The following is a 27073-nucleotide window of genomic DNA, read 5'->3' on the forward strand; positions in this document are numbered from 1 at the left end:
AGGGGAGGGAAGAGCCCCCCCGGCCCCCCCCCGGGGGCAACTCACTGGGTGAGGGAGGGAGAGGGAACTGTGATGCAACTCACTGGGTGAGGGGAGAGATAGTATTGAAGGGAACGGGGCAACTCACTGGGTGAGGGGGGAGAGGGAATGGGGCAACTCACTGGGTGAGGGGAGGGAGAGGGACGGGGCAACTCACTGGGTGAGGGAGGGAGAGGGAACGGTTGCAACTCACTGGGTGAGGGAGGGGGAGGGAACGGTGCAACTCACTGGGTGAGGGAGGGAGAGGGAACGGGGCAACTCACTGGGTGAGGGAGGGGGAGGGAACGGTGCAACTCACTGGGTGAGGGGGGGAGAGGGAACGGGGCAACTCACTGGGTGAGGGAGGGAGAGGGAACGGGGCAACTCACTGGGTGAGGGAGGGAGAGGGACGGGGCAACTCACTGGGTGAGGGAGGGAGAGGGAACGGGGCAACTCACTGGGTGAGGGAGGGAGAGGGAACGGGGCAACTCACTGGGTGAGGGAGGGGAGAGGGAACGGGGCAACTCACTGGGTGAGGGAGGGAGAGGGAACGGTGCACTCACTGGGTGAGGGGAGGGAGAGGGAACGGGGCAACTCACTGGGTGAGGGGGGGAGAGGGAACGGGGCAACTCACTGGGTGAGGGGGGGGGAGGAGGAACGGGGCAACTCACTGGGTGAGGGGGGAGAGGGAACGGGGCAACTCACTGGGTGAGGGGGGAGAGGGAACGGTGCAACTCACTGGGTGAGGGAGGGAGAGGGAACGGGCAACTCACTGGGTGAGGAGGGGAGAGGGAACGGTGCAACTCACTGGGTGAGGGAGGGAGAGGGAACGGGCAACTCACTGGGTGAGGGGGGGAGAGGGAACGGGGCAACTCACTGGGTGAGGGGGGGAGAGGGAACGGTGCAACTCACTGGGTGAGGGGGGGGAGGGAACGGGGCAACTCACTGGGTGAGGGGGGAGAGGGACAAACTCACTGGGTGAGGGAGGGGAGAGGGAACGGGGCAACTCACTGGGTGAGGGGGGGAGAGGGAACGGTGCAACTCACTGGGTGAGGAGGGAGAGGGAACGGGGCAACTCACTGGGTGAGGGGGGGGAGGAGGGAACGGGGCAACTCACTGGGTGAGGGGGGGAGAGGGAACGGGGCAACTCACTGGGTGAGGGAGGGAGAGGGAACGGGGCAACTCACTGGGTGAGGGGGGGAGAGGGAACGGGGCAACTCACTGGGTGAGGGGGGGAGAGGGACAACTCACTGGGTGAGGGGGGGAGGGGGGAACGGTGCAACTCACTGGGTGAGGGGGGGGAGAGGGACAACTCACTGGGTGAGCGGGGGGGGAGGAGGAACGGTGCAACTCACTGGGTGAGGGGGGGGAGGGGGAACGGTGCAACTCACTGGGTGAGGAGGAGGGGAATGGATTGCGATTGGGGAGGGGGCGGGAGGAGGAAGGAGGAGGCGGAGAGGGATTGGGGAGGGGGTGAGGAGGTGGGAGTATTAGGGGTGGGGAGGGTGGATTGGAGGGGAAGGAGGGGGAGGGGGAAGGGTAGGAGGGGAGAGAGAGGATTCGGGGGGAGTGGAGGAGGGGCGAATGTGGGAGGGCTAGAAGAAGAAAGGGAGGGAGGGGAGGAGTGTGGGGTGGGTGAGGGGAAGGTTTACGGTGGGCTGGGAAGTGGTAGGCCGATTTGGGGACCACTGGAATAGTCGAGGCTGGAAGCGACGGGGCCTGGAATGAGGGGACCTCGGCCTAGTTCTAAACCCGTTCTCGTTGCCACTCAGATTTCAAGAACTACAACAGCGAAAGTGTCCAGGAGGACACGGCCCCAGAGCAGGGCCGAGCGGCCGGTGAGAAGATGGTTGGCTGGAGAAAGGGCATCCAGGGCCACTGTAACTCCTGCTACCTGGACGCAACCCTCTTCTGGTAGGTATCCCAGCCCGGAGATACAGCCCCGGGGAGAGGTTTGATACAGAGTAAAGCTCCCTCTACACTGTCCCATCAAACACTCCCAGGGCAGGTACAGGGGGTTAGATACAGAGTAAAGCTCCCTCTACACTGTCCCATCAAACACTCCCAGGACAGGTACAGGGGGTTAGATACAGAGTAAAGCTCCCTCTACACTGTCCCATCAAACACTCCCAGGGCAGGTACAGGGGGTTAGATACAGAGTAAAGCTCCCTCTGCACTGTCCCATCAAACACTCTCAGGGCAGGTACAGCACGGGGTTAGATACAGAGTAAAGCTCCCTCTACACTGTCCCATCAAACACTCCCAGGGCAGGTAGAAACATGGAAACATAGAAAATAGGTGCAGGAGTAGGCCATTCGGCCCTTCGAGCCTGCATCACCATTCAATAAAATCATGGCTGATCATTCCCTCAGTACCCCTTTCCTGCTTTCTCTCCATACCCCTTGATCCCTTTAGCCGTAAGGGCCATATCTAACTCCCTCTTGAATATATCCAATGAACTGGCATCAACAACTCTCTGCGGCAGGGAATTCCACAGGTTCACAACTCTCTGAGTAAAGAAGTTTCTCCTCATCTCAGTCCTAAATGGCTTACCCCTTATCCTTAGACTGTGTCCCCTGGTTCTGGACTTCCCCAACATCGGGAACATTCTTCCTGCATCTAACTTGTCCAGTCCCATCAGAATTTTATATGTTTCTATGAGATCCCCTCTCATCCTTCTAAACTCTAGTGTATAAAGGCCCAGTCGATCCAGTCTCTCCTCATATGTCAGTCCTGCCATCCCGGGAATCAGTCTGGTGAACCTTCGCTGCACTCCCTCAAAAGCAAGAATGTCCTTCCTCAGATTAGGAGACCAAAACTGAACACAATATTCCAGGTGAGGCCTCACCAAGGCCCTGTACAACTGCAATAAGGCCTCCCTGCTCCGATACTCAAATCCACTCGCTATGAAGGCCAACATACCATTTGCTTTCTTCACCGCCTGCTGTACCTGCATGTTAACTTTCAATGACTGATGAACCATGACACCCAGGTACCGCACGGGGTTAGATACAGAGTACCGTCAGGGTGACCTGTACCCCAATGAGCGGGCCGGGGGCGGGGAGGGGGGAGACGGTGACTGAGATTGGGGGACGGAGGGTAACTGATAGGCGGGGGGTGTGGAGCTCGGCTCGCTGACGGTGTACCTTCTCCCCAATGCAGCATGTTTGCGTTCAACTCTGTGCTGGATACCCTGCTCCTGCGGCCCAGCAGCAGCGACGATACTGAGGTCTACGGACAGACACGGGACCTGCTGAGGACAGAGATCGTCAACCCTCTGAGGAAGTATGTACATCTCGCTCTCTCTCCCACTCTCTCGCCCTCTCTCTCTCTTTATCTATTTCGCGCTCTCTCTCTCTCTCTCTCTTTTTCTCTCTCTCTTTTTCTCTCTCTCTTTTTCTCTCTCTCTCTCTTATCTCTCTCTCTTATCTATCTCTTTCTCTCTCTTTCTCTCTCTTTCTCTCTCTTTCTCTCTCGCTCTTTCTCGCTCTTTCTCTTTCTCTCTCTCTCTCTTTCTCTCTCTTTCTCTCTCTCTCCCTCTCTTTCCCTCTCTTTCCCTCTCTTTCCCTCTCTTTCCCTCTCTTTCCCTCTCTTTCCCTCTCTTTCCCTCTCTGTCCCTCTCTGTCCCTCTCTGTCCCTCTCTGTCCCTCTCTTTATCTCTATCTCTTTATCTCTATCTCTTAATCTCTATCTCTTTATCTCTATCTCTTAATCTCTATCTCTTAATCTCTATCTCTTAATCTCTATCTCTTAATCTCTATCTCTTTATCTCTATCTCTTTATCTCTATCTCTTTATCTCTATCTCTTTATCTCTATCTCTTTATCTCTATCTCTCTTTCTCTCGCTCCCTCTCGCTCTATCTCTCTCCCTCTCTCCTCGATCTGATTTTTGGACAGTGCCCCTGTGAACTCCAGGCTCCCCCTCTCCACACCATCACTGAGCTGAAATCGATAATCCTTGCAGCTACTCGAACTGATCCCTTCCCTGGATTTCAGCACCTTGGGATTCCTCGCCTCCCTCAGCCTCCCCTCCCGCAGGACGCCCCAAAGCACTTTACAGCCAATGAAGTATGTTGTTTGACGTGTAGTCAGTGTTGTAATGCAGGAAACACAGCAGCATAGGAAGATCCCACAACCAGCAATGAGATAAATGACCAGATTAGTGATGTTGGTTGTGGGATAAATATTGACCCCCAAGACACCGGGGAGAACTCCACTGCTCTTCTTCCGATAACGTCTCATCCGAAAGACGGCCCCTCCGACAGTGCGGCGCTCCCTCAGTACAGCCCCTCCGACAGTGCGGCGCTCCCTCAGTACTGACCCTCCGACAGTGCGGCTCTCCCTCAGTACAGCCCCTCCGACAGTGCGGCGCTCTCTCAGTACAGCCCCTCCGACAGTGCGGCGCTCCCTCAGCACTGACCCTCCGACAGTGCGGCGCTCCCTCAGCACTGACCCTCCGACAGTGCGGCTCTCCCTCAGCACTGACCCTCCGACAGTGCGGCACTCCCTCAGTACTGCCCCTCCGACAGTGCGGCACTCCCTCAGTACAGCCCCTCCGACAGTGCGCCCCTCCCTCAGTACAGCCCCTCCGACAGTGCGCCCCTCCCTCGGTACTGACCCTCCGACAGTGCGGCGCTCCCTCAGTACAGCCCCTCCGACAGTGCGGCGCTCCCTCAGTACTGCCCCTCCGACAGTGCGGCGCTCCCTCAGTACTGCCCCTCCGACAGAGCGGCGCTCCCTCAGTACTGCCCCTCCGACAGCGCGGCGCTCCCTCAGCACTGCCCCTCCGACAGCGCGGCGCTCCCTCAGTACTGCCCCTCCGACAGTGCGGCGCTCCCCCAGTACTGCCCCTCCGACAGTGCGGCACTCCCTCAGTACCTGCACCAGAAGTGTGGGCCCTGGATTGTGAGGCTCGAGTCTCTGGAGTGGCGGACTCGAAGCAACAACCTCCTGACTCAGAGACGCGAGTGAGACACCCCACTGAGCCACGGCTGATGTGATGTCACTGCTGGAACCCGCAATATCTGTGGGAGAGGTGGCTACTGTCTTGCCCGTTCCCTCCAAGATTTCCACACATCGGTGAATGCAGCCTGACAACAACAACAACTTCTTTATTTATATAGTGCCTTTAACGTAGTAAAACCTCCCAAGGCGCTTCACAGCAGTGTTGCAGACACAACAAATACATTTGACATAAAATGAAATGAGGGCAGGTGACCAAAAGCTTGGTCAAAGAGGTAGGTTTTAAGGAGCGTCTTGAAGGAGGAGAGAGAGGTAGAGAGGCGGAGAGGTTTAGGGAGGGGGTTCCAGAGCTTGGGGCCCAGGCAACAGAAGGCACGGCCACCGATGGTGGAGCGATTCTAATCAGGGATGGTCAGGAGAGTAGAATTAGAGGAGTGCAGACATCTCGGGGGGTTGTGGGGCTGGAGGTTACAGAGATAGGGAGGGGCGAGGGCCATGGAGGGATTTGTAAACAAGGATGAGAATTTTGAAATCGAGGCGTTGCTTAACCGGGAGCCAATGTAGGGCAGTGAGCACAGGGGGTGATGGGTGAGCGGGACTTGGTGCAAGTTAGGACACGGGGGCAGCGAGCACGGGGTGATGGGTGAGCGGGACTCGGTGCGAGTTAGGACACGGGGGCAGTGAGCACAGGGGGTGATGGGTGAGCGGGACTTGGTGCAAGTTAGGACACGGGGCAGTGAGCACAGGGGGTGATGGGTGAGTGGGACTTGGTGCGAGTTAGGACACGGGGCAGTGAGCACAGGGGGTGATGGGTGATTGGGACTTGGTGCGAGTTAGGACACGGGGGCAGTGAGCACAGGGGGTGATGGGTGAGCGGGACTGGGTGCGAGTTAGGACACGGGGGCAGTGAGCACAGGGGGTGATGGGTGAGTGGGACTCGGTGCGAGTTAGGACACGGGGCAGCGAGCACAGGGGGTGATGGGTGAGCGGGACTCGGTGCGAGTTAGGACACGGGGGCAGTGAGCACAGGGGGTGATGGGTGAGTGGGACTGGGTGCGAGTTAGGACACGGGGGCAGTGAGCACAGCGGGTGATGGGTGAGCGGGACTCGGTGCGAGTTAGGACACGGGGCAGTGAGCACAGGGGGTGATGGGTGAGCGGGACTGGGTGTGAGTTAGGACACTGGAGCAGCGAGCACAGGGGCTGATGGGTGAGCGGGACTCGGTGCGAGTTAGGACACGGGGCAGTGAGCACAGGGGGTGATGGGTGAGCGGGACTCGGTGCGAGTTAGGACACTGGGGCAGCGAGCACAGGGGGTGATGGATGAGCGGGACTCGGTGCGAGTTAGGACACTGGGGCAGCGAGCACAGGGGGTGATGGGTGAGCGGGACTGGGTGTGAGTTAGGACACGGGGGCAGCCGTGTTTTGGATCACCTCTAGTTTACGATGGGTAGAATGTGGGAGGCAGGCCAGGAGTGCGTTGGAATAGTCAAGTCTAGCGGTAAAAAAGGCATGGATGAGGGCTTCAGTGGATGAGCTGAGGCAGGGGGCGGAGACGGACGATGTTACGGAGGTGGAAATAGGCGGTCTTGGTTATGCTGTGGATATGTGGCCGGAAGCTCATTTCGGGGTCAAATACGACACCTGGGTTGCGAACAGTCTGGTTCAGCCTCAGACAGGAGTTGGGGAGAGGGATGGAGTCAGTGGTTAGGGAACGGAGTTTGTGGTGGGGACGAAAGACAAACGGCTTTGGGTCTTCCCCATATTCAAGTTGACAGTGCGAGTTTCGAGGGAAAGTCACGCCCCCCCCCCGCCCTTTCGCTCCTTTTCCAGAAACGGATACGTCTGCGCGACCAAGGTGATGGCCCTGCGGAAGATTCTGGAAGGAGCCGGAAGTTCCTCGGGATTCACCAGCGAGGAGAAAGGTAGGCCGTGACGAGGAGACGAAAGTGTGACCCGCTGACCTTTCAACCTGGGGTCAAATCCATCCACAATAGAGGCGATGGTCGCCTCTGCTCTCTCTCTCTCTCTCTCTCTCTGATTGGTGGCTGGGTGAGGGTCAGGAGGTCAGACGCTGCCCTTTCACCCTCAGCGGCCTGGGAATAGGAACAGGAGGAGGCCTTTCAGCCCCTCGAGCCTGTTCGCCATTCAATGGGGTAACATGGCTGATCTAGCTGCACAAACCCATCTTTGGCCCGTATCCCTTAATACCTTTGGTTAACAAAAAAGTTACCAAACTCCGATAGAACTGACCTTCCATCAGTTGCCATTTGCGGAAGAGAGTTCCAAGGTTCCACCACCCTTTGTGTGTGTGTGTGTGTGTGTGTGTGTGTGTGTGTGTGTAGAAGTGTTTCCTAATTTCACTCCTGAAAGGCCGGGCTCAAATTTTAACACACTGTCCCCTCGTCTGAGAACCCACAACCAGTGAAAATAGTTTATCTCTGTCGACCCTATCTGTTTCCCTTGATATCTTGAAAACGTCAATCCGATCAGCCCTTAGCCTTCTAAATTCTAGAGAATACAACCCGAATTTGTGTCATCATCTCCTCATCTAACCCTTGAAGTCCAGCTTGGACAATCATTGTTTTTAGCTTTTCATCGTTTAGAAAGTACTAACATAGAAACATAGAAACATAGAAAATAGGTGCAGGAGTAGGCCATTCGGCCCTTCGAGCCTGCACCGCCATTCAATGAGTTCATGGCTGAACATGCAACTTCAGTACCCCATTCCTGCTTTCTCACCATACCCCTTGATCCCCCGAGTAGTAAGGACTATATCTAACTCCTTTTTGAATATATTTAATGAATTGGCCTCAACAACTTTCTGTGGTAGAGAATTCCACAGGTTCACCACTCTCTGGGTGAAGAAGTTTCTCCTCATCTCGGTCCTAAATGGCTTACCCCTTATCCTTAGACTGTGACCCCTGGTTCTGGACTTCCCCAGCATCGGGAACATTCTTCCTGCATCTAACCTGTCTAAACGGGTCAGAATTTTAAATGAGATCCCCTTTCATTCTTCTGAACTCCAGTGAATACAAGCCCAGTTGATCCAGTCTTTCTTGATATGTCAGTCCCGCCATCCCGGGAATCAGTCTGGTGAACCTTCGCTGCACTCCCTCAATAGCAAGAACGTCCTTCCTCAAGTTAGGAGACCAAAACTGTACACAATACTCCAGGTGTGGCCTCACCAAGGCCCTGTACAACTGTAGCAACACCTCCCTGCCCCTGTACTCAAATCCCCTCGCTATGAAGGCCAATATGCCATTCTACGTTCGATCCTTTTTATATCCAAAGTGGATGACCTCACGTTTGCTCAAATTGAAATCCATTTGTTTACAGTTTTACCCATTCACTTAATCTATTAATATAAGAACATCAGATGAGGGAGAGGAGACTGAGAGACACCAGTCAGTGTACAGATATCTCCCTGAGAGAGAGGGGACTGAGAGACACCAGTCAGTGTACAGATATCTCCCTGAGGGAGAGGGGACTGAGAGACACCAGTCAGTGTACAGATATCTCCCTGAGGGAGAGGGACTGAGAGACACCAGTCAGTGTACAGATATCTCCCTGAGGGAGAGGGACTGAGAGACACCAGTCAGTGTACAGATATCTCCCTGAGGGAGAGGGACTGAGAGACACCAGTCAGTGTACAGATATCTCCCTGAGGGAGAGGGGACTGAGAGACACCAGTCAGTGTACAGATATCTCCCTGAGGGAGAGGGACTGAGAGACACCAGTCAGTGTACAGATATCTCCCTGAGGGAGAGGGACTGAGAGACACCAGTCAGTGTGCAGATATCTCCCTGAGGGAGAGGGACTGAGAGACACCAGTCCGTGTACAGATATCTCCCTGAGGGAGAGGGGACTGAGAGACACCAGTCAGTGTACAGATATCTCCCTGAGGGAGAGGGGACTGAGAGACACCAGTCAGTGTACAGATAGCTCCCTGAGGGAGGGGGACTGAGAGACACCAGTCAGTGTACAGATATCTCCCTGAGGGAGAGGGAACTGAGAGACACCAGTCAGTGTACAAATATCTCCCTGAGGGAGAGGGGACTGAGAGACACCAGTCAGTGTACAGATATCTCCCTGAGAACATAAGAACATAAGAAATAGGAGCAGGAGTAGGCCATATGGCCCCTCGAGCCTGCTCTGCCATTCGATAAGATCATGTTGGCCTTCATAGCGAGGGGATTTGAGTACAGGGGCAGGGAGGTGTTACTACAGGTGTACAGGGCCTTGGTGAGGCCACACCTGGAGTATTGTGTACAGTTTTGGTCTCCTAACTTGAGGAAGGACATTTTTGCTATTGAGGGAGTGCAGCGAAGGTTCACCAGACTGATTCCCGGGATGGCGGGACTGACATATCAAAAAAGACTGGATCAACTGGGCTTGTATTCACTGGAGTTCAGAAGAATGAAAGGGGATCTCATTTAAAATTCTGACCCGTTTAGACAGGTTAGATGCAGGAAGAATGTTCCCAATGTTGGGGAAGTCCAGAACCAGGGGTCACAGTCTAAGGATAAGGGGTAAGCCATTTAGGACCGAGATGAGGAGAAACTTCTTCACCCAGAGAGTGGTGAACCTGTGGAATTCTCTACCACAGAAAGTTGTTGAGGCCAATTCACTAAATATATTCAAAAAGGAGTTAGATGTAGTCCTGACTACTCGGGGGATCAAGGGGTATGGCGAGAAAGCAGGAATGGGGTCCTGAAATTGCATGTTCAGCCATGAACTCATTGAATGGTGGTGCAGGCTCGAAGGGCCGAATGGCCTACTCCTGCACCTATTTTCTATGTTTCTATGGACTCCGTTCCACTTCCCTGCCCGCACCCCATAATCCCTTATCCCTTTATCATTTAAGAAACTATCTCTTTCTGTCTTAAATATATTCAATGACCCAGCCTCCACAGCTCTCTGAGGTAGCGAATTCCACAGATTTACAACCCTCTGAGAGAAGAAATTCCTCCTCATCTCAGTTTTAAATGAGCGGCCCCTTATTCTAAGACCATGCCCCCTAGTTCTAGTCTCCCCCATCAGTGGAAACATCCTCTCTGCATCCACCTTGTCAAACCCCCTCATAATCTTATACGTTTCGATAAGATCACCTCTCATTCTTCTGAACTCCAATAAGTAGAGGCCCAACCTCCTCAACCTTTCCTCATAAGTCAACCCCCTCATCCCCGGAATCAACCGAGTGAACCTTCTCTGAACTGCCTCCAAAGCAAAGTATATCCTTTCGTAAATATGGAAACCAAAACTGTGCGCAATACTCCAGGTGTGGCCTCACCAATACCCTGTACAGTTGTAGCAGGACTTCCCTGCTTTTGTACTCCAGCCCCGTTGTAATATCACTTTGTAACTTTATGATTTCATCAACGTTGCCGACTGTGCCGCCTGTCTCTGTGTCATCGGCAAATTTGGATGTGTGGTTTTCTGTCCTATCATCTGAGTCGTTAATAAATATCGGGGCAGTAATCTCAGCCTTCCCAGGTCCGTACGGTGTGTGTGTATGGGGCATGCACTGAAAACCGACTTTTTCCGATCTGTCATGCTGGAGCGTGACAGAGTATCCGTATCTCGGGAGCGAGGCCATTTGCATGAGCTCGATTGCGGGATTTACCCATATCTTGCCCAGCGGGTGTCCTCAATACGCGGAGCGGACTGTTGCAGGCGTAAGAGATTTAAAACACACAAAACATTTTCAAATAAAATTATAAAAACACATTTTATTGTTTTAAAAACCCTCCCCACTACGGTGAGGTTATTTTTAAACCATAATTTTCAAAATCGGAAAAATATATATTTTTTAAATACATAAATAACTTTAAATTAAATTGATAAAAATATGTGGCGTATATTTTTCTATTTTTTATGATTGGGTTTTGTGTGTTTTGGCGATTGGAGGGGGGAGAGGGTTTCTCATTCACAATAATGAGAATTCTAACTTGCAGAGTTGCCTTTATGGTGAATGAGAACATGCTTGAGCTGATTGGCTGCCCAGAGCCATGTGACTCCAGCGCAAGGCCTGCTCATGTCCTGACTTGCACATGCAGCGACGCGCGGTCAGGACCGGGAACTCGCTTGGGCGTAGCATTTTCTGCTTTTTAACAATTTTTTTTTTTACCCGACCGGGATCTCTGGGCTGCTCACCAGCACATTCTCGGACAGTTAGGGATGGCCAATAAATGCAGGCCTTGCCAGCGGACCTCAATCTAACCTTTGGAGCCCTGATGGTAATCTGGTGAATCTGCATGCAGCATTGTAACCCCATGTATAAACTGACCTAAGTTGTACACCCGTGAGAACACTGACCACTAGGTGGGAAGACACTCCTAACCTGGACCTTCAGGTATAAAAGGGGAAGCTCCACCCACCTTCATCACTTGAGTGCGAAGGAATAAAGGACAGGTCACAGACTGACCTTCTCTCAAGCATGGGCCTCGTGTGCATTTATACTGTGTAGTAAGGGCGTATCAAAGTCCCACTCACTCCAGTGCGGTGCTGAGGGAGCAGTGCAGTACTTCACCTTTGGAGGTGCCATCTTTTGGATGAGACGTTAATTCAAGGCCCCATCTGTTCCCCTCAAGTGGACGTAAAATATCCCAGGGCACTATTTCGAAGAAGAGGATGGGAGTTATCCACGGTGTCCTGGTTAATATTTATCCCACAATCAACGTAACAAAAAAACACCCAGATTATTTGGTCATTATCACATTGCTGTGTGTGGCAGCTTGCTTGTGCACAAATTGTCTGCCGCGTTTCCCACATTACATTCCAAAAGTATTTAATTGGCTGAAAAGCTCTTCGCTTCTCGGCCTTTTGGCTAAGATCATGCGTAACTGACCTGACAGGGGAGTAACCATGACCTCAAAGTGGTTCTCCCTGGATCAGGAAGGTGGTTCTCCTATGCTTTTTGGAAATAGGAGGTGTGTGGGGGGGCTTGACCTATCCAGGAGGTGTGTGGGGGGGCCTGACCCATCCACCTCCATGGCACGAACCTGGTATTGCAGTACTTCCAGGAACGGTGCAGTGGCTCTCGGCCTTTTGGCTAAGAGCATTGGCGCAGAGTGATCCTTGATGTGTGCAAGGTGACCTCTGGCGTTTGTGATTTGACAAAGAATTGGAAAGATTGGCTACGAATTAAAAAAAAAAAAAAATCTGCATGCACTCCTTCCAAGGCCAATACATCCTTTCCATGAAACGGTGCTCAAAACTGTACACAGTTCTCCAAATGTGGTCTAGCCAGATCTTAAATGTGCAGTGCTGTTTAAATATATACAACTTTAAGAGCTGTCTTAACAATTTTCAGCATTTACAATTTTCCTGTGAATAGTTGAGGCTCCAACACTGATCCCCGCAGGACACCGCTAGTCACGGCCTGCCAACTTGAGTACCTGTTCATTATCACGAGTCTCTCTCTCTCTCTCTCCTGCCGCTCAGCCAGTTTCCTAACCAGGCCGATCGCCTCCCCTCAATTCCCGTGGGCTTCTACACTCTTAATGTGTCCCTTTTTTTATTTCCAGATCCGGAAGAATTCCTGAACCAACTTTTCCAACTGCTGAAGACAGAGCCACTGCTGAAAATCAGGTGTGTTGTAACCTCTTGTCCCTCAGTCCCTTAAACCGAGGCCCCCGCCTGCTCTCTCAGGCGGACGCAAAAGATCCCGTGGCACTATTTCCAAGAAGAGCAGGGGGTGGGGGGGGGGGGGTTATCCCCGGTGTCCTGGGGCCCCGATATTTATCCCTCAATCATCATCACAGATTATCTGGGTCATTATCACATTGCTGTTTGTGGGAGCTTGCTGTGCGCAAGTTGGCTGCCGTGCTTCCCCACACATTACAACAGTGACCACACTCCGAAAGTACTTTGTTGGCTGCAAAGCGCTTTGGGACGTGAAATGAAATCTTTCTTCCTTTTGCTGACCCCATCGCTGTCCAAACTCTGCTGTTGACTGCTGGGAAATGTTCACGATGAACAGGGGACGGTAGCATAGTGGTCATGTTACTGGACGAGTGATCCAGAGGCCTGGACTGATGATCCAGAGAGACAAGTTCAAATCTGACCAAGGCAGCTGGGGAATTTAAATTCAGTCAATTCAATAAATCTGGAATACAAAATCTAGTTATCAGTAATGGTGACCATTGTAGTTAAAAACCCATCTGGTTCAGTAATGTCTTTCAGGGAAGGAAATCTGCCGTCCTTACCCCGGTCTGGCCTATAGGTGACTCCAGACCCACAGCAATGTTGTTGACTCTTAAACTGGCCCTCTGAAATGGGCCAGCGAGCCGCTCAGTTGCAGTTGAGAAGGCGGCTCACCACCACCTTCGAGGGCAATTAGGGATGGGCAATAAATGCCGGCCTTGCGGCCGACACCCACATCCTGTGAATGAATAAAATGATTCGTTGACCGCTTCCGCTGTACGGTTGTAGTTGCCCCACTTCTCGGCCTAGCTGATGATCTCCGTCAACCTCACCTCAGCTCATCCAAAACTCTGCCAGGCCCCGTACTTCACACCGAGTCCCGCTCACCCATCATCCCCTGTGCTCGCTGCCCCGTGTCCTAACTGGCACCCAGTCCCGCTCACCCATCACCCCCTGTGCTCGCTGCCCCGTGTCCTAACTCGCACCCAGTCCCGCTCACCCATCACCCGCTGTGCTCGCTGCCCCCGTGTCCTAACTCGCACCGAGTCCCGCTCACCCATCACCCGCTGTGCTCGCTGCCCCCGTGTCCTAACTCGCACCGAGTCCCGCTCACCCATCACCCCCTGTGCTCGCTGCCCCGTGTCCTAACTCGCACCGAGTCCCGCTCACCCATCAACCCCCTGTGCTCACTGCCCCGTGTCCTAACTCGCACCGAGTCCCGCTCACCCATCACCCCCTGTGCTCGCTGCCCCGTGTCCTAACTCGCACCGAGTCCCGCTCACCCATCACCCCCTGTGCTCGCTGCCCCCGTGTCCTAACTCACACCCAGTCCCGCTCACCCATCACCCCCTGTGCTCACTGCCCCGTGTCCTAACTCGCACCGAGTCCCGCTCACCCATCACCCCCTGTGCTCGCTGCCCCGTGTCCTAACTCGCACCAAGTCCCGCTCACCCATCACCCCCTGTGCTCGCTGCCCCGTGTCCTAACTCGCACCGAGTCCCACTCACCCATCAACCCCCTGTGCTCGCTGCCCCCGTGTCCTAACTCGCACCCAGTCCCGCTCACTCATCAACCCCCTGTGCTCACTGTCCCGTACTTCACACTGAGTCCCGCTCACCCATCACCCCCTGTGCTCGCTGCCCCCGTGTCCTAACTCGCACCGAGTCCCGCTCACCCATCACCCCCTGTGCTCGCTGCCCCGTGTCCTAACTCGCACCGAGTCCCACTCACCCATCACCCCCTGTGCTCGCTGCCCCCGTGTCCTAACTCGCACCCAGTCCCGCTCACCCATCACCCCCTGTGCTCGCTGCCCCCGTGTCCTAACTCGCACCCAGTCCCGCTCACCCATCACCCCCTGTGCTCACTGCCCCGTGTCCTAACTCGCACCGAGTCCCGCTCACCCATGTTGGGGAAGTCCAGAACCAGGGGTCACAGTCTAAGGATAAGGGGTAAGCCATTTAGGATTGAGATGAGGAGAAACTTCTTCACTCAGAGAGTTGTTAACCTGTGGAATTCCCTGCCGCAGAGAGTTGTTGAGGCCAGTTCATTGGATATATTCAAGAGGGAGTTAGATGTGGCCCTTACAGCTAAAGGGATCAAGGGGTATGGAGGGAAAGCAGGAAAGGGGTACTGAGGTGAATGATCAGCCATGATCTTATTGAATGGCGGTGCAGGCTCGAAGGGCCGAATGGCCTACTGCTGCACCTATTTTCTACGTTTCCATGTCCTTAAGTGCGCCGGCATTGACTCATTTTTGCGGCACTGCTTCTGCTCACCCATCCGCTTTGGGGGCTATGTTGACATCGATGATGGATCGGATTTGGCGGTGGTCCGTCCAGCAGTTGTCGGCTTCTGTCATGGCGCGGGAGATGCGCACATCCTTGCCAGCCCTGGCGATGATAGAGTTGAGCAGGTGCCAGTGTTTGGAGCAAGGGTGTTGCCACGATGCCCTGTATTTCAGTACAAGTACCCCCCCCCCCCCCAGATAATGTTGATTGAGGGATAAATATTGGCCCCAGGACACCGGGGATAACTCCACCCTGCTCTTCTTCCAAATAGTGGCCGCGGGATCTTTTACGTCCCCACCCGAGAGAGCAGACGGGGGCCCTCGGTTTAACGTCTCATCCGCAAGACGGCACCTCCGACAGTGCGGCGCTCCCTCAGCCCTGCGCCGGGAGTGTCGGCCTGGATTTCCGTCCCTGGAGTGGGACTTGATCCCACCACCTTCTGTTCGGTGGTGTGCCGTCGAGTATTTTCCCGCTCGTGCTCCTGTGGGGCGTTCCGGCACGCTCCACTGCGTTTTCGGCTGCTACATCAATGCAAGCTGTTTGTTGTTGTTTGTGCCTTGCAGGTCGGGGAAGCAGGAGCCCCAGGACTGCACCTCCCACCAGATCTTCTTCCAGGAGAAGGGCTCCATTCGGATCCCCACCGTGCAACAGTTGCTGGAATGTTCCTTCTTCCACAGCGACTTGAAGTTCACCGAGGTAACTCGCTGGACCTCCGCCACACTGGCCCCTCCCCCCCGCTCCCCCCATCCCCCAGCTCCGTGTGGTACTGAGCTCCACACACCCAGACTGTGCTCCGACAGCTGACCCCAGCCCGGGGTTGGGAAGGTTGGTCGGGGTGGGGGGGATAGGTGCTGCTATAATTGACCTCGGTGACCTGCTAGGCTTCGGGGTGGGGTGGGGGCGAAGCGATTACCCAGGGTTCCTGCTCCTGACCACCATCGGCTAACTCGCTGCCGGGGCGGAGAGGGGAAGCGGGAATTGGGCGAGGACAGCGTCGGAGAATGGATGATCTCACTCGTAAATAAAAAATCAAAAAATTATTATTCAGTTATTCCACAAGGTAATAGGGTTGCAAATCGGCCGTGTGGTTGACGATGAAGAAGACAGCTGCGGACTGCAGGAGGATGTCAATGGACTGGTCAGATGCAACATCTCCCACCGACACCTGGGAGTGCCTGGGCCCAAAGACCAGTCCGCCCCTAAGTGGAGGAAGTGCATCCGGGAGGGGCGCTGAGCACCTCGAGTCTCGTCGCCGAGAGCGCGCAGAAAGCGAGCGCAGGCAGCGGAAGGAGCGTGCGGCAAACCAGTCCCATCCTCCCCTTTCCCTCAACCACTGTCTGTCCCACCTGTGACAGGGACTGTGGTGCTCGTATTGGGACTGTTCAGCCGCCTGAGAACTCGCTTTTAGAGTGGGGAGCAAGTCTTCCTCGATTCCGAGGGACTGTCTGTGATGATGGTCAGGTGGGCAGAGCAGCGGCAAATGGAATTCAATCTGGAGAAGTGTGAGGTAATGCATTTGGGGAGGGGCCAACAAGGCGAGGGAATACACATTAAATGTTCGGACACTGAGAGGTGTGGAGGAACAGAGGGACCTGGGAGTGCAGGTCCACAGATCGCTGAAGGTAGCAGGCCAGGTGGATAAGGTGGTTAAGAAGGCACACGGAATACTTGCCTTTATTGGCCGAGGCATGGAATACAAGAGCAGGGAGGTTATGCTTGAACTGTATAAAACACTGGTTAGGCCACAGCTGGAGTACTGCGTGCACAGTTCTGGTCACCACATTACAGGAAGGATGTGATCGCACTGGAGAGGGTACAGAGGAGATTTACCAGGATGTTGCACTGGAGAGGGTACAGAGGAGATTTACCAGGATGTTACACTGGAGAGGGTACAGAGGAGATTTACCAGGATGTTGCACTGGAGAGGGGTACAGAGGAGATTTACCAGGATGTTGCACTGGAGAGGGTGCAGAGGAGATTTACCAGGATGTTGCACTGGAGAGGGTACAGAGGAGATTTACCAGGATGTTGCCGGGACTGGGGAATTTTAGCGATGAGGAAAGATTGGATAGGCTGGGGTCTGTTTTCCTTGGAACAGAGGAGGCTGAGGGGAGAGCTGATTGAGGTGTATAAAATGATGAGGGGCCTGGATAGAGTGGATAGGACGGACCTGTTTCCCTGGGCAGAGGGGTCAACAACCAGGGGGCACAGATTGAAAGTAATTGGGGGGGGGGGGTTTAGAGGGGATTTGAGGGGAAATGTCTTCACCCAGAGGGCGGTGGGGGTCTGGGGGGGAACTCACTGCCTGAAAGGGGCGGGGGGTAGAGGCAGAAACCCTCACCACATTTGGATGTGCACCTGAAGTGCCGTAACCCACAGGGCTCCGGACCCAGAGCGGGAAAGTGGGATTAGGCCGGGTAGCCTCTTGGTTGGCCGGCGCGGGACACGATGGGCTGAATGGTCTCCTTCCTCGCTGTAAATTTCCACGAGTCGATGAAAATCGAGATCCTGGGCTTTGCCAATAGAGAGATAGATCTGGATTCTCGGCTTTGATGGTTTCGGGGAGTGGGGGAGGTCGGGGGTTGGGGGGGGTCATAGGGTGGGGTCGGTGGGGGGGGCGGGGCTTGTAAAGTTCGCGTCTCAGTGAGTATGTTTAGGCAGCTGCCATTATCGCCCCCAAAACCATCAAAGCTGAAGACCTAGCCCCTTGGGTAACCCTGTTTAAGCGCCCGTCTTGCCAGGAGATGGGAGACGGGATTGACGTCCTGTCCCATTGGCACACCGAGGGTTCCCACTGCGGTCCGGGAGCGTGGGGACGCTTGCTCCTGATCCTGACGACACTTTTCCGATCTCCGTTCCGCCTTCCTCAGGCCCCCTCCTGCCTGATCCTGCAGATGCCGCGATTCGGGAAGAATTTCAAGATGTTCGACACAGTGCTCCCCTCGCTGGAGCTGAACATCACCAATCTGCTGGAGGACAGTGAGTGCATCGTTGTGGGGGTGGGAGCGGGGGCAGGGGGGGTGGGGTGGGGCAACATTGGGGGCCTGATGGGAAGGGCACAGGTTCCTCCTGGGTCAGTATCAACAGGATGTCCAACCGCAGAGAGGCCCGGACTGCTGAGTTCATGCATCTCGGGGTTAGATACAGAGTAAAGCTCCCTCTACACTGTCCCATCAAACACTCCCAGGGCAGGTACAGGGGGTAAGATACAGAGTAAAGCTCCCTCGACACTGACCCATCAAACACTCCCAGGGCAGGTACAGGGGGTTAGATACAGAGTAAAGCTCCCTCGACACTGACCCATCAAACACTCCCAGCGCAGGTACAGCACTGGGTTAGATACAGAGTAAAGCTCCCTCTACACTGTCCCATCAAACACTCCCAGGGCAGGTACAGCACGGGGTTAAATACAGAGTAAAGCTCCCTCTACACTGTCCCATCAAACACTCCCAGGGCAGGTACAGGGGGTTAGATACAGAGTAAAGCTCCCTCTACACTGTCCCATCAAAACTCCCAGGGCAGGTACAGGGGGTTAGATACAGAGTAAAGCTCCCTCTACACTATCCCATCAAACACTCCCAGGGCAGGTACAGGGGGTTAGATACAGAGTAAAGCTCCCTCTACACTGTCCCATCAAACACTCCCAGGGCAGGTACAGGGGGTTAGATACAGAGTAAAGCTCCCTCTACACTGTCCCATCAAACACTCCCAGGGCAGGTACAGCACGGGGTTAGATACAGAGTAAAGCTCCCTTCTACACCGTCCCATCAAACACTCCCAGGGCAGGTACAGCACGGGGTTAGATACAGAGTAAAGCTCCCTCTACACTGTCCCATCAAACACTCCCAGGGCAGGTACAGCACGGGGTTAGATACAGAGTAAAGCTCCCTCTACACTGTCCCATCAAACACTCCCAGGGCAGGTACAGGGGGTTAGATACAGAGTAAAGCACCCTCTACCCTGTCCCATCAAACACTCCCAGGGCAGGTACATGGGGGTTAGATACAGAGTAAAGCTCCCTCTATACTGTCCCATCAAACACTCCCAGGGCAGGTACAGGGGGTTCGATACAGAGTAAAGCTCCCTCTACACTGTCCCATCAAACACTCCCAGGGCAGATACAGCACGGGGTTAGATACAGAGTAAAGCTCCCTCTACACTGTCCCATCATCCAAAAGAAGGCACCTCCAACAATGCGGCACTCCCTCAGCACTGCACTGGGAGTGTGCTTGAGTCCCTGGAGTGGGACTTCAACACACAACCTCCTGACTCAGAGGCAAGAGTGTTACTCCACTGAGCCACGGCTAACACTGAACTTGCTGTGCACAAGTTAGCTGCCGTGGTCCCTACATTACAACAGTGCCTGCCCTTTCCCCCCCCCCCCCCAAAAAAGTACTTTGTTGGCTATAAACTGCCTTTGGGATGTACTGAGGTTCTCTCCTTTTGTGCTTTATCGAGTAAACTTTCCTAACTTGCTGTTGTGGGGTTGGAAATCACGACCTGTGGCTTTAGACCCCCACGCGACCTCCCGATACAGATGTATGGTAACGAGTGTGCGAGTGGCTGCGTGTGAGTGTGAGAGGGTGCGCGTGAATTCAGTCCAGCCATGCCTTTGTTGCCTCTAGACTTAACTATTCCAACTCACTCCTGGCCGGCCTCCCACATTCTACCCGACGTAAACTAGAGGTGATCCAAAACTCGGCTGCCCCCGTGTCCTAACTCGCACCGAGTCCCGCTCACCCATCATCCCCTGTGCTCGCTGCCCCCGTGTCCAAACTCGCACCATGTCCCGCTCACCCATCACCCCCTGTGCTCACTGCCCCGTGTCCTAACTCGCACCGAGTCCCACTCGCCCATCATCCCCTGTGCTCGCTGCCCCGTGTCCTAACTCGCACCGAGTCCCGCTCACCCATCACCCCCTGTGCTCGCTGCCCCCGTGTCCTAACTCGCACCGAGTCCTGCTCACCCATCACCCCCTGTGCTCGCTGCCCCGTGTCCTAACTCGCACCGAGTCCCGCTCACCCATCACCCCCTGTGCTCGCTGCCCCCGTGTCCTAACTCGCACCGAGTCCCACTCACCCATCACCCCCTGTGCTCGCTGCCCCGTGTCCTAACTCGCACCGAGTCCCGCTCACCCATCACCCCCTGTGCTCGCTGCCCCCGTGTCCTAACTCGCACCGAGTCCCGCTCACCCATCACCCCCTGTGCTCGCTGCCCCGTGTTCTAACTCGCACCGAGTCCCGCTCACCCATCACCCCCTGTGCTCGCTGCCTCCGTGTCCTAACTCGCACCGAGTCCCGCTCACCCATCACCCCCTGTGCTCACTGCCCCCGTGTCCTAACTCGCACCGAGTCCCGCTCACCCATCACCCCCTGTGCTCACTGCCCCGTGTCCTAACTCACACCCATTCCCACTCACCCATCACCCCCTGTGCTCACTGCCCCCGTGTCCTAACTCGCACCGAGTCCCGCTCACCCATCACCCCCTGTGCTCGCTGACCTACATTGGCTCCCGGTCCGGCAACGCCTCGATTTCAAAATTCTCAGCCTTGTTTACAAATCCCTCCATGGCCCTCGCCCCCTCCCTATCTCTGTAATCTCCTCCAGCCCCACAACCCCCCGAGATGTCTGCGCTCCTCTAATTCTGCCCTCCTGACCATCCCTGATTATAATCGCTCCACCATCGGTGGCTGTGCCTTCTGTTGCCTGGGCCCCAAGCTCTGGAACTCCCTCCCTAAACCTCTCCGCCTCTCTACCTCTCTCTCCTTCTTCACGACGCTCCTTAAAACCTGCCTCTTTGGCCAAGCTTCCTGTCCTAATTTCTCCTTTATATGGCTCGGTGTCAATTTTTTTTCCCCATCACACTCCAGTCAAGCGCCTTGGGATGTTTCGCTATGTTACAGGCGCTGCGTAATGACACGTTTTTTTTATTAACCCTTTCCTTCTCGCTCTGTTCCAGCCCCGAGGGAGTGCTCGATCTGTGGGGGCCTGGCCCAGGTGGAGTGCAGGGATTGCTATACCGACCCTGCCCTCGCTCCCGGAAAGATCAAACAGTTCTGTTCCGCCTGCAGTGAACAGGTAAGTGAAGCACTGCCCCTCGAGAAGGTCCAGTTCGGGTTTCACATCACACGTCCTCTGTTGTGTATGCAAACACTGTAACTGTGTTAGACCTACCACCAGAGGTCGCAACTGTTGGAGGCCCAAGGCAGCCTAAAAGGATGTCCACCATGTTGCTTTGGCGCTCTGGAGTTGTCGTAAAGAGACAAAGGTCACATCAGTTTTCGCTCACAGTACTCCGTCTTGTGGAGGTCTTCCATACTTTGAAAGTTTGGCGTGCAGGTACAGCAGGCGGTGAAGAAGGCAAATGGCATGTTGGCCTTCATAGCGAGGGGATTTGAGTATAGGAGCAGGGAGGTCTTACTGCACTTGTACAGGGCCTTGGTGAGGCCTCACCTGGAATATTGTGTTCAGTTTTGGTCTCCTAATCTGAGGAAGGACGTTCTTGCTATTGAGGGAGTGCAGCGAAGGTTCACCAGACTGATTCCTGGGATGGCGGGACTGATATATGAGGAAAGACTGGATCAACTGGGTCTTTATTCACTGGAGTTTAGAAGGATGAGAGGGGATCTCATAGAAACATATAAAATTCTGACGGGACTGGACAGGTTAGATGCGGGAAGAACGTTCCCGATGTTGGGGAAGTCCAGAACCAGGGGTCACAGTCTAAGGATAAGGGGTAAGCCATTTAGGACCGAGATGAGGAGAAACTTCTTCACTCAGAGAGTTGTGAACCTGTGGAATTCTCTACCACAGAAAGTTGTTGAGGCCAGTTCATTGGATATATTCCAGAGGGAGTTAGATATGGCGGGGGACGGGAGAGGCCACATTGCAGCGGAGGTCTGGCGGGGGGGGGGGCGATGTGCGTTGGAGGGGCGGGCCTGGGGGGGCTCTGTGCCTCGGCGCGGGGAGTGTTCGGAGTGGGGTGGACGGGTTGACTGCGCAGATGGCGGTTGGCGTCGCGGGGGGCGTGGCTCCGGGGCGGCCGGGGGTTGGGGGGCTTGACATCCGGGGGTGTTCGGCATTTGGGAAGGATTCTGACGGGAGTTGGGGTGGGGCGGTGAGGGTTGGGTGCGGGGGGGGGGGGAGTGTTCCCGGTGTTGGGTGGGTCCGGAGCTGGGGGGGAGAGGGGCACGCTCTTGGGATGAGGGGGGTGGGCTGTTTGGGAGCTGGGATTGGGAGAGACCTCTTCACTCGGGGAGTTGTTGGCCTGGGGGGTTCCCTGCCGCGGAGAGTTGTTGATGCCGGTTCATTGGATGTGTTCGGGGGGGAGTTGGATGGGTTCCTTGCGGCTGGGGGGGGTCGGGAGGTGTGGGGGGGGGAGGTGCTGGGGTGAATGATCAGCCATGATCTTGTTGAATGGCGGTGCAGGCTCGAAGGGCCGAATGGCCTACTCCTGCATCTATTTTCTCTGTTTCTATGTTTCTGTGTCATATGAGGAGAGACTGGATCGACTGGGCCTGTATTCACTGGAGTTTAGAAGGATGAGAGGGGATCTCATAGAAACGTATAAAATTCTGACGGGACTGGACAAGTTAGATGCAGGAAGAATGTTCCCGATGTTGGGGAAGTCCAGAACCAGGGGACACAGTCTAAGGATAAGGGGTAAGCCATTTAGGACTGAGATGAGGAGAAACTTCTTCACTCAGAGAGTTGTGAACCTGTGGAATTCCCTACTGCAGAGAGTTGTTGAGGCCAGTTCATTTGATATATTCAAAAAGGAGTTAGATGTGGCCCTTACGGCCAAGGAGATCAAGGGGTATGGAGAGAAAGCAGGAAAGGGGTACTGAGGTGAATGATCAACCATGATCTTATTGAATGGCGGTGCAGGCTCGAAGGGCCGAATGGCCTACTCCTGCACCTATTTTCTATGTTCCTATGTTAACACACTCCGGTGCAGGGGAGCTGAGGGAGCGCCGCACTGTCGGAGGTGCCGTCTTTCGGGTGAGACGTCAAACCGAGGAAGTGGAGCTGAGTCCATGATCGGACCGGCCACGATCTTATTGAATGGCGGAGCCGGCTCGAGGGGCCGAAAGGCCGACTCCTGCTCCTACTTCTTGTGTTCTCCTGTACGCCAAGTGTGATTTATGGAGACGGGAACCGTGTTCAGTGCTCCTCGTGTGTTCCAACCCCAGCCAACTCCCAACATTTTTACGGCCGATGAATGAAAGAGTTTGAAGAAATGAAGACGATTTGGTCTCTAATTCTGTCCCGGATAGTGGCGCAAAGCAGGCAGTGTCCAAGATCAAGTAAGGGTGAGGGAGCGCGGTAACCCCGAGGGGGTGGGTATGCAAATGCGCTGACTCAAAGAGAGGTGGCGGGAAGGGGAGGCATTTGAATCATTCAGGGGCGATGGCTCAGATCGTTTGTCTCTGGTCGGTTTTACTGATGAAAGACCGAGTGATCGGGCTTCAAAGCGAACAAAAGCCCAGCTTCAGCAAAGTGTGTGGCCTCCTGAGGCGTGACAGGAAGTGAGTGCGACACTCACAGGAAGTGTGAGAGGGCGCGTGACGACGGAAGCGTGACAGGAAGTGGGCGCGACGCTAAACAGGAAGTGCGGCAAAATGTTTGTCGTAGACTTGCGGGTCGATTTTCAAGCGCGTAACGCCGCGTGTATTCCCACGTAGCGAAGACATGAACACTCACCGTGCGTCTTTTCTTATTCCGTCCGCACTTTCGCCCCCCCCCCCCCCCCCCCCCCCTTCTTTCCGGCTCTGATTGTTTCCAGGTGCATCGACATCCTGCGCGGAAGAGCCACAAGCCCCGAGGGGTCCTGCTCCCGGAGGAATTGAGCAACTGCTCGGAGTTCCCTGGGCTCATCCCCCGGCAGACCATGCAGCTCTTTGCCGTGCTGTGCATCCAGACCAGCCACTACGTGGCGTTCGTCAAGTGCGGGCCCGGGGAAGGCGATTGGCTGTTCTTCGATAGCATGGCCGACCGAGAGGGTAAGCCCCTCCCCCTGTCTGACTGTCTATGGGCATAGGTGCCCTTTGCCTGCCTGATTCGCTGTGTCTCTATGGGCATAGTTGCCCTTTGCCTGCCTGATTCGCTGTGTCTCTATGGGCATAGTTGCCCTTTGCCTGCCTGATTCTCTTTATCCGATGGGCATAGTTGCCCTTTGCCTGCCTGATTCGCTGTGTCTCTATGGGCATAGTTGCCCTTTGCCTTCTGATTCGCTGTATCCGATGGGCATAGGTGCCCTTTGCCTGCCTGATTCGCTGTGTCTCTATGGGCATAGTTGCCCTTTGCCTGCCTGATTCGCTGTGTCTCTATGGGCATAATTGCCCTTTGCCTGCCTGATTCTCTTTATCCGATGGGCATAGTTGCCCTTTGCCTTCTGATTCGCTGTATCCTATGGGCGTAGGTGCCCTTTGCCTGCCTGATTCGCTGTATCCTATGGGCATAGTTGCCCTTTGCCTTCTGATTCGCTGTATCCTATGGGCGTAGGTGCCCTTTGCCTGCCTGATTCGCTGCGTCTCTATGGGCATAGTTGCCCTTTGCCTTCTGATTCGCTGTATCCTATGGGCATAGTTGCCCTTTGCCTGTCTGACACTTTCTCTGGGTATAGCTGCCCTTTGTTTGCCTGACTCACTCTGCAACAATGAGCATTGCTGTCATATGTGTGCCTGATGGTGAAAGACCCTCCTTAAAAGGGCCCCTGATGGAGACTCCCTCTTTAAAAGGGGTCTCTGATGGAGAGAAACCCTCTTTCAAGGGGGTCCCTGATGGAGCGACTCCCTCTTTAAAAGGGGGCCCTGATGGAAAGACGCCCTCTTTAAAAGGGGTCCTGACCAGTAACACTGTGAGCTTCTAGACCCCCGTATGCCATCCTAATGCCCGGTATCTGCTACTTTCCCCAGGTGGACAGAATGGATTCAACCTCCCAAGGGTTGTCCCCTGCCCGGAGGTTGGGGACTACTTGAGTCTGTCGCCCGGCGAGCTGGACAAGATGGACCCCAAGACCCTTCCCAACTGCCCTCGCCGACTCCTCGCCGATGCATACATGTGCCTCTACCACAGCCAGAGCTTGTGCCTGTACAAGTGATCGCCATTCATTCGGGATCGGGGGCAGGGCAGGGAACCTGTCAAACACTTCAGGCCACGATCGTCCAAGTTTGTCTCGGCCTCCTGAACCGGCTTGGTATAGTCCACCATCGACTGTTCCAACGCTCTCTTGGCTGGCCTCCCACTCTCTCTAATCTTCAACTCGACCAAAAGTCGGCTGCCCCGTGTCCTAACTCGCACCGAGTCCCACTCACCCATCACCCTCTGTGCTCCCTGCCCCCGTGTCCTAACTCGCACCGAGTCCCGCTCACCCATCACCCCCTGTGCTCACTGCCCCGTGTCCTAACTCACACCGAGTCCCGCTCACCCATCACCCCCTGTGCTCGCTGCCCCGTGTCCTAACTTGCAACGAGTCCCATTCACCCATCACCCCCTGTGCTCACTGCCCCGTGTCCTAACTCGCACCGAGTCCCGCTCACCCATCACCCCCTGTGCTCACTGCCCCGTGTCCTAACTCGCACCGAGTCCCGCTCACCCATCACCCCCTGTGCTCGCTGCCCCGTGTCCTAACTCGCACCGAGTCCCGCTCACCCATCACCCTCTGTGCTCGCTGCCCCCGTGTCCAAGCTCGCACCGAGTCCCGCTCACCCATCACCCTCTGTGCTCGCTGCCCCCGTGTCCTAACTCGCACCGAGTCCCGCTCACCCATCACCCTCTGTGCTCACTGTCCTGTGTCCTAACTCACACCCAGTCCCGCTCACCCATCACCCCCTGTGCTCGCTGCCCCGTGTCCTAACTCGCACCCAGTCCCGCTCACCCATCACCCCCTGTGCTCACTGCCCCCGTGTCCTAACTCGCACCGAGTCCTGCTCACACATCACCCCCTGTGCTCGCTGCCCCCGTGTCCTAACTCGCACCAAGTCCTGCTCACCCATCACCCCCTGTGCTCGCTGCCCCGTGTCCTAACTCGCACCGAGTCCCACTCACCCATCACCCCCTGTGCTCACTGACCTACATTGGCTCCCGGTTAAGCAAGGCCTCGATTTCAAAATTCTCCTTGTTTACAAATCCCTCCATGGCCCTTGCCCCCTCCCTATCTCTGTAATCCCCTCCAGCCCCACAACCCCCCCGAGATGTCTGCGCTCCTCTAATTCTGCCCCCCTGACCATCCCTGATTATAATCGCTCCACCATCGGTGGCCGTGCCTTCTGTTGCCTGGGCCCCAAGCTCTGGAACTCCCTCCCTAAACCTCCCCGCCTCTCGACCTCTTTTTCCTCCTGAGACTGTGTGACCCCTGGTTCTAGACTCCCCAGCCCGGGGGGGAAACACCCTTCCTGCATCTACCCTGTCGAGCCCTGTATAAACGTTGTACGTTTCAATGAGATCACCTCTCATTCTTCTAAATTCTAGAGAATATCGGCCCAGTCTGCTCAATCTCTCCTCATGGGACAATCCCCCCATCCCAGGAATCAGTCTGGTGAACCTTCGCTGCACTCTCTCTGTCATGTATTCAACCAGCATTGTAACCCATGTATAATCTGACCTAAGTTGTACACCGTGAGAACACTGACCACTAGGTGGGAGACACTCCTAACCTGGACCTTCAGGTATAAAAGGGGAAGCTCCACCCACCTTCATCACTTGAGTGCGAAGGAATAAAGGACAGGTCACAGACTGACCTCTCAAGCATGGACCTCGTGTGCATTTATACTGTGTAGTAAGGACGTATCACCCTCAATGGCAGGTATATCCTTCCTTGGGTAAGGAGACCAAAACTGTGCACAATACTCCAGGTGTGGTCTCACCAGGGCCCGATATAATCGCAGTAAGACGTCTTTACTCTGAGACTCAAATCCTCCTGTAATAAAGGCCAACGTACCATTTGCTTTCTTAATCGCTTGCTGTACCTGCCTGTTAACTTTCAGTGATTGGTGTACAAGGGCCACCCAGGTCTCTCCGAACACCAATACTTCTCAATCTCCTCTCCGTTTTAAAAAAAAATACGCTGCTTATCTAGTTTTCTGACCAAAGTGGACATGTCTCCGCATTGCTTTCCATTTGCCGTGTTCTCGCCCACTCACTCAGCCTGCCCCCATGC

General features: G+C 55.0%; 1 protein-coding gene and 1 pseudogene across 2 annotated transcripts in view; both read left to right on the forward strand.

The window, feature by feature from the left end:
• The window catches only part of LOC139235607 (ubiquitin carboxyl-terminal hydrolase CYLD-like), a 58448-nt gene extending 32977 nt beyond the window's left edge, over positions 1-25471 (forward strand). Inside the window, exons 9-17 of one of the 2 annotated variants that reach the window (XM_070866645.1) lie at positions 1791-1932; positions 3181-3303; positions 6813-6904; positions 12509-12572; positions 15478-15610; positions 17785-17893; positions 20873-20991; positions 23699-23915; positions 24831-25471. In XM_070866645.1, the coding sequence (XP_070722746.1) occupies positions 1791-1932; positions 3181-3303; positions 6813-6904; positions 12509-12572; positions 15478-15610; positions 17785-17893; positions 20873-20991; positions 23699-23915; positions 24831-25015 (1184 nt within the window). In that variant the 3' untranslated portion in view covers positions 25016-25471. Of the gene's footprint in view, positions 1-1790; positions 1933-3180; positions 3304-6812; positions 6905-12508; positions 12573-15477; positions 15611-17784; positions 17894-20872; positions 20992-23698; positions 23916-24830 lie in introns of those variants that run through there. The other variant, XM_070866646.1, reaches the window with a different exon arrangement.
• LOC139235746 (U2 spliceosomal RNA) lies at positions 11789-12020 on the forward strand (annotated as a pseudogene).
• Positions 25472-27073: the final 1602 nt, after the last annotated feature.

Source organism: Pristiophorus japonicus, chromosome 23 (genome assembly GCF_044704955.1).
Source record: "Pristiophorus japonicus isolate sPriJap1 chromosome 23, sPriJap1.hap1, whole genome shotgun sequence".
Taxonomy (NCBI): Eukaryota; Metazoa; Chordata; class Chondrichthyes; family Pristiophoridae; genus Pristiophorus; species Pristiophorus japonicus.